Source organism: Gobio gobio (assembly GCF_949357685.1).
Source record: "Gobio gobio genome assembly, chromosome: 5".
Classification (NCBI taxonomy): domain Eukaryota; kingdom Metazoa; phylum Chordata; class Actinopteri; order Cypriniformes; family Gobionidae; genus Gobio; species Gobio gobio.
Genome location: NC_137101.1, coordinates 14,151,617 through 14,158,838, shown reverse-complemented (window position 1 = coordinate 14,158,838; position 7,222 = coordinate 14,151,617). Strand labels below are relative to the sequence as shown.

Sequence of the window (7,222 nt, the reverse complement as noted above, 5' to 3'; positions counted from 1 at the left end):
GGAGTTGCCTGGCTGGCATTCTCTCTTAGATTTACACATACTGAAGTAAACTAGTGTCTTTCATGAATAAATAATCAAAGGTTGCAGAATCTTTCATTTTGTCGCTCTGCATCATCAGAGCTATAAAACGATACACCAGACCAAAAGCCTTCCATAAAGGGTTGTTATTTGAAACCACTATGCACTGTCCAGAACCAACAGCAGTCAGGTATATTGCTGAATAATGAATGAGAGTGGTGGCATCTGTGTGTGAGCACAGTCGGTGAAGCCCTTGTACACGTTTTCTGTTTTATTGGGTTGCCCACACAAGGTTCAGATAATGTTGGGTCTTTTGTGTACTTTACATTTTTGTGTGTAGGTGTATGTATATATACGAGATTGATATACATTAGTAAAGAGGCAGTTATAATGGAACACCAACGGTTAGGCCATTTATTAAATGTATGCACAGGCCTAAATGTTTACACTGTTCACATATGGTAGCAATGTCTTGGTTAGTACACTCTAAAAAATGCTGGGTTAAAAACAACCCAAGTTGGGATGAAAATGGACAAACCCAGCGATTGGGTTGTTTTAAGCAAACATTTAACCCAACTGTTAAAACAACCCATTCCTGTTTTAAAACAACCCATTCACTGGGTTAAAACAACCCAATTTGCTGGGTTTGTCCATTTCCAACAGAACTTGGGTTTTTAACCCAGCAACGCATTCGCTGGATTAAAACAACCCAATTGCTGGGTTTGCCCATTTTCAACCCAACTTGGGTTGTTTTTAACCCAGCATTTTTTAGAGTGTAAATGTTTGGTAACACAATAGGTTCAATTTGTTCTCCCTTACGTTAATTAACATAAACTAACAATGAAAAAAGTTCTAAAGCATTTCTTAATTTTATTTAGGCTAACATTGATCTCAACATTTACACTGTAAAAAAATATTTTCATGATTTATCACAATTATTTATCTTTTGTGAAATCGACGTAAATAATTATTGTGGTTCAGATAACATAATATTTTGAGTGTCTAGTTATTAAACCAATATCCTTCATTGTTTTAACTCTGATTGAATACAATGAACTCAAAATTAAGGCAACCAGGTAACTTACTTTTTTCAGTTAACCCAACAATCATTTTTTACAGTGTATAGGCTACTAATAAATTATTCAAATCAATTGTTGTATCTGTTAATGGACATGAACTAACAATTAAAAACTGCATGTTAACAAACATCAATAAATACTGAACAAATGTATTTATCATTGTTAATGTTGTTTCCTGCATTAAAGGTGCACTGTGTACATTTTAGCGGCATCTAGTTGTGAGGTTGCCAATTGCAACCGGTCACCCTTCCCTTTCGAAGCACTTAGAGAAGCTACGGTGGACAACACAAGACAAAAATGTTGTCGTCGAAGACCATAGAGAGTAGCTAGCGCTCGATAGAGCAGTTTGTCCGTTTGAGGCTACTGTAGAAACATGCCAGTGCAAAATGGCGATTTCACTGTAAGGGGACCTGCGGTGTATGTAGATAGAAATGGCTCATTCTAAGGTAATAAAAACATAACGGTTCATTATGTAAGGTACAGTACATTCACCATTGAAAACATAGTTATGGATATTATATTGCATTTCTGTTTATAGATCTTCATAAATACTACACACTAATGTGTGATGGTCTATAACTAATGTTAAAAGTAGGCAATTTTTGGAGTAGCAATAGCAAGCTAGCTTTGAAAGTATGAGATCCCACCCACCCTTCAGACCGTCTCCAAAGCCACGCCTCGTTCAAAACACATGAACGCACACAGCTGAGTTTGCAAACCCTCACGAGACAAGACACCGCATTCGTGTCTCAAAGCACATAACATTACAATAATAATGAACATAAACAACTTAAAGAGCACTGACCTGTACCACCTGACTTCTTTTTCAACGTTAAGTGTTGCCATTGAAACGCATAAATTCGAGTCACAAACCGCTCCAAATATAACGTCACAGGTTTCCATCTCTTCCAAATGACAGTATATGACTGCAGCATAAACTTGTTGTTTTGGTTCAGGAGGAACTGTAAAAGGGCTCGCCCGGCTCGGTTCGCAGACATCTATTTCGCAGAGGTATGGAAACAACACATACGTTGACAGGCAGGTATAGGACATCGTATTCAGACCGAATGCAATGATTGGCCAAACATTTTATGGTCATACGCCTTCCACAGACGACAGTGATTGCTATTAGGATGCGGAGAGACTTTCAACCAGCATAACAAAAATGTGTCTGGAACAAATCGCCTACCCTGCCTTTAATGGGACCTTATTTGTAAAGTGTTACCTGTTTTCTCACTAAAACAGCATGCAATAAAATTAACGAAAGAGAACATTATTTGCATTACAAAATATATATGAAATGCGTTTAAAAGTCATAATTTCAGTGAACATAATGTCAGGTACTTATCCTTCAAATCTAGAAGTGAACAGAGCTGAGGAAAACTATTTAAGTGGATCTTTATGCCACATTCTAGGCGATAGCTACTATTGACAGATATTGAATGTAACATAATTGGCAAAATGGGTCTGAAACTGCATATTATTGCTATGCGTTGGATGACTATTATTACATATTCCAATTAAGATGTATTTTCTTTATTGAATTCTGTATGAATGACAGCTTGACGGCTAAATTTTAATTACATTTTAAGGGAGGCAAAGTTTGTTTGGAACTTATTTGCTAACAGTGAAAACTGAACAATGTAATCTAAAAAATGCAGCCGATACACAAGGCAATTTGTCTTGTGCTATATTTGAGGATGTGTTATCTTGTTCCTTTTTTTGTCCCCAGAATTGTGTTAATAGATACATCCTCTGGAAGGAAAAGAAAAACGTGATTGTCATGCTAATCCAGAGAGCTGTCCATCAATTACTTTATTTATATATGTATGTCAGCTTCAGCGCTTTCTTTCTTTTTTGAACGTCTTTAATGCATAGCTATATCGCCATCTAGTGAACAAAGATATCACCGCAAATAGTGTACGCCACACATCCCTTGGCTGGTTTAATAATACTAATTTTAAATAATTTAAGATACATTTGAATAAAATAATAATAACAACCCCGTGCTTAATACTTCACTTACTGATAATGGTTTTAGGTAGGCTAGATGAACTTGTTTACACATTAGCTATAAAGAAACTGTGTATACCTTCATGTTCAATTTAAATAAATATAAAGAAAAGTTATTTAAAGGTACTAAATGATTACATAACATAATCATAAACGTGTGGTGATTATGTAAAGCAGTTACCAAGAAAGAACTTTATCTTTTAAAATATTCGCATACGGAATGATTACGCAGGCGTACGACTTCCTGTGACGTAAAAGACCCTTTCCACAGTAAAGAGGTTACATAAAAAACGCTAAAATGGTATTTCGACTCAATTAAATTTAATATTTAGCTCTGTTAAGATTAAGTCACGAATCACTGACTAACTACACGAAATCTCATTTATTTTGTAATGAAGTGCCGTCAATGGCCAGGTCCTTTAAGCCGTGTAGTTTTTACAAATAAACAATGAAATATGTAGCACCAATAAGTCGTATTATTACAGAAAGGTCTTCTCATTAGCTTTTATACTATTTCACCCGGGGAATTATAAGTGAATAAAATGAATGTTGCCTGATATATTAAATAGCACGTCACATATTACTGTTTTAAGGACCTGCGAGAGCGTAAGATAAGAGGAAGCGCTTGACCTGCTCCGCGCATGCGCATCTTTCATGGTCCACAATGTGTGTTTGAGCGTATGAAGGTTGAACTGTCAACTAACCATAAACGAGTATTCAAACTTATTACTGAATAGTCTGTGTTGTTCGGTACCTAATGTCCACATGCCTTTATATTAAAGTCTATATTTTTGGACCTCACCTGCTTCGTTCGGGATTTTAATAAAGGGTAAGCAGACAACATTTGGATCGATTATCTGCCAGGTATCTAACTCACTTGTTTAAAGCTAGTTAATGAAACCTGTCTGCCTGTTTATCTGTCTTGTCCATTAATGCATGCACGAGTCTTTTAACTAATGCATTTATCTGTGTATTCGGTCAGGTGAAGATGGCTGGTCTTTCTAGCTATGCCCTGCGCATGGCCCGTCTGAGCGCCCGAATATTTGGAGATGTGTCCCGTCATACAGACTCCAAGTCTATGAGAGTAGTAGAGCTGTTTAAAGAACCCCCTCCGGCCCAGAGAAAAGAAGTGTATGACTGGTACCCCCCACACAAGATTTACTATTCAATGACCCAGAAGCTCAGATATTTGGGTCTTTTCAGGTAGGCTCTGGCACAAGATTATAGTGCATTTATAAACACTTTATCTTTAAATTCTTCTGTTTTTGTTGATGACTTTTTTCTGGTATTCTGGTAGGGATGAGCACCAGGATTTCAAGGAGGAAATGAGACGCTTGAGGAAACTACGGGGGAAAGGAAAACCTAAGAAGGGAGAAGGGAAGAGAGCCACAAAGAAGAAGTAGACCAACACATTTCAGCTATTTATGAACGAACACTGGAACCTGATGAAAAAACTGTACCTGTATGGACAACAGGACATTGTTTATTACAGTGGCAACATCATATTAGCAGAGATGATTGTGAAAAAAAAAAAGAAAGAAAAAAAAACTAAACAGACACATTGTTTGTGATGTAAATTAAATGATTTTTTTGGGGGTAAAATTTGCATCTTCATTTAGCCTTATATGGAGTGTTGCCAGTTTTCCATCTTGGAACATCATCAAATTACCTCACCAACACCTTTTAGGTTGTTTTTTTTCTAAGAATAAACTGGAAGAATAGAATTATATTAGTGTACAAGCATTAAGGGATTTATTTTTATTTATTTTTTACACACAGATGCACGTTAAAACGCCAATGCGTAGCAGCATAAAAAGACAACATTTACATTTAGTCCATATGTATTCAGATTATGGACTGTTATAAAGAAAGAAAAGATGATTTCTAGACCTAGATACATAAATTAATTCTTATGCAATTGTTAGATTTGTGCCCACAAATCAATACACCACATATTGTAATTAACACATAATGGAAATTTAGGAATATGATAAATATGGAATATGATGTCCAATATGATAATATAATTTTTTTCCTTAAAAAAATCTTTCTCCAAGAATCACAGACATAAAAGGGTCATTCGTTCCTTAATCACTAAAATATTCTTGTTCAACAGATTGAGTTCCTATTTTTTGGTCTAATCTGTCAAACGTATGAATGAGTTTAATTATATTGAGGCTTTCTGAAGCTCAAGGACACTTTACATTAGTACAATACAACAATAGATGGCTGTAGGCATACACAAAAAGATGATACTGCATAAGAAAACACAGTATACAAATACCACAACTACAAGATTCGCTACAATACTACAAGATTTGAGAACGACTACATGCAACACAAATAACTGAGAAAACAATACTTCATTACTAAGTATTAGTTTTGTAATAATACTTAAATTGTAATAAAAATCGGAAAAATGTTCATGCAATATTGAAATTGAAAATACTTCTTATTCTGTACAGACCTCCAAAGAAATTTTTTGCAGGTCGCCATGACTTACATCCTTTTATCCATTTTCCTAATCAATTACTCTCCTAGCTGACTTTTCAGCCAATAACATTCATTCATATATATATATATATATATATATATATATATATAATATATATATATATATATATACACACACACACATACATATATATATGTATGTATATCTATGTATATCTACGTGGCATTGATTCAACAAGGTGCTGAAAACATTCTTTAGAAATGTTGGCCCATATTGATAGGATAGCATCTGGCAGTTGATGGAGATTTGTGGGATGCACATCCAGGGCACGAAGCTCCCGTTCCACCACATCCCAAAGATGCTCTATTGGGTTGAGATCTGGTGACTGTGGGGGCCACTTTACAGTAACACTGTGGCCCCCCACACTGTACAGTGAACTCATTGTCATGTTCAAGAAACCAATTTGAAATTATTCGAGCTTTGTGACATAGTGCATAACCTGCTGGAAGTAGCCATCAGAGGATGGGTACATGGTGGTCATAAAGGGATGGACATGGTCAGAAACAATGCTCAGGTAGGCCGTGGCATTTAAACGATGCCCAATTGGCACTAAGGGGCCTAAAGTGTGCCAAGAAAGCATCCCCCACACCATTACACCACCACCACCAGCCTGCACAGTGGTAACAAGGCATGATGGATCCATGTTCTCATTCTATTTACGCCAAATTCTGACTCTACCATTTGAATGTCTCAGCAGAAATCAAGACTCATCAGACCAGGCAACATTTTTCCAGTCTTCAACTGTCCAATTTTGGTGAGCTTGTGCAAATTGTAGCCTCTTTTTCCTATTTGTAGTGGAGATGAGTGGTACCCGGTTTGGTCTTCTGCTGTTGTAGCCCATCCGCCTCAAGGTTGTGCGTGTTGTGGCTTCACAAATGCTTTGCTGCATACCTCGGTTGTAACGAGTGGTTTATCAGTCAAAGTTGCTCTGCTATCAGCTTGAATCAGTCGGCCCATTCTCCTCTGACCTCTAGCATCAACAAGGCATTTTCGCCCACAGGATTGCCGCATACTGGATGTTTTTCCCTTTTCACACCATTCGTTGTAAACCCTAGAAATGGTTGTGCGTGAAAATCCCAGTAACTGAGCAGATTGTGAAATACTCAGACCGGCCCGTCTGGCACCAACAACCATGCCTGGCTTAAATCCCCTTTCTTTCCCATTCTGACATTCAGTTTGGAGTTCAGGAGATTGTCTTGACCAGGACCACACCCCTAAATGCATTGAAGCAACTACCATGTGATTGGTTGATTAGATAATTGCATTAATGACAAATTGAACAGGTGTTCCTAATAATCCTTTAGGTGAGTGTGTATATATATATATATATATATATATATATATATATATATATATATATATATATATATATATATATATATATATATATATATATATATATACACTTTCAAGTATGTTTTTGGTTAGATAATTATGTAAAATTTTGACAAAGTACCCATTCTTAACCCTGAAAAGCTATACCGTATAAAATTATATTCAGAAAAATCTAATTTGTGAAATGGGCCAGTTTATTTAATATTTTGTTGAAAGGTTAAAATATATGCATAAGTGCTTAGTTTGCTATATTTGACACATC

The 7,222-nt window shown here is 36.1% G+C and overlaps 1 protein-coding gene across 2 annotated transcripts; it reads left to right on the top strand.

Annotated features, from left to right (window-relative positions):
* The first annotated feature begins 3,751 nt into the window (after positions 1 to 3,751).
* Positions 3,752 to 5,546, top strand: mrps33 (mitochondrial ribosomal protein S33). 2 transcript variants are annotated; one of them, XM_079816967.1, is made up of 3 exons: positions 3,752 to 3,939; positions 4,093 to 4,313; positions 4,408 to 5,546. In XM_079816967.1, the coding sequence occupies exons 2-3, from the start codon at positions 4,099 to 4,101 to the stop codon at positions 4,511 to 4,513; spliced, it is 321 nt and encodes a 106-aa protein (XP_079673093.1). In that variant the 5' UTR covers positions 3,752 to 3,939; positions 4,093 to 4,098; the 3' UTR covers positions 4,514 to 5,546. The 2 variants fall into 2 exon arrangements, with proteins under 2 accessions (XP_079673093.1, XP_079673094.1); XM_079816968.1 differs by having other exon boundaries at positions 3,752 to 3,974; positions 4,408 to 5,539.
* The last annotated feature ends 1,676 nt before the right edge of the window (positions 5,547 to 7,222 follow it).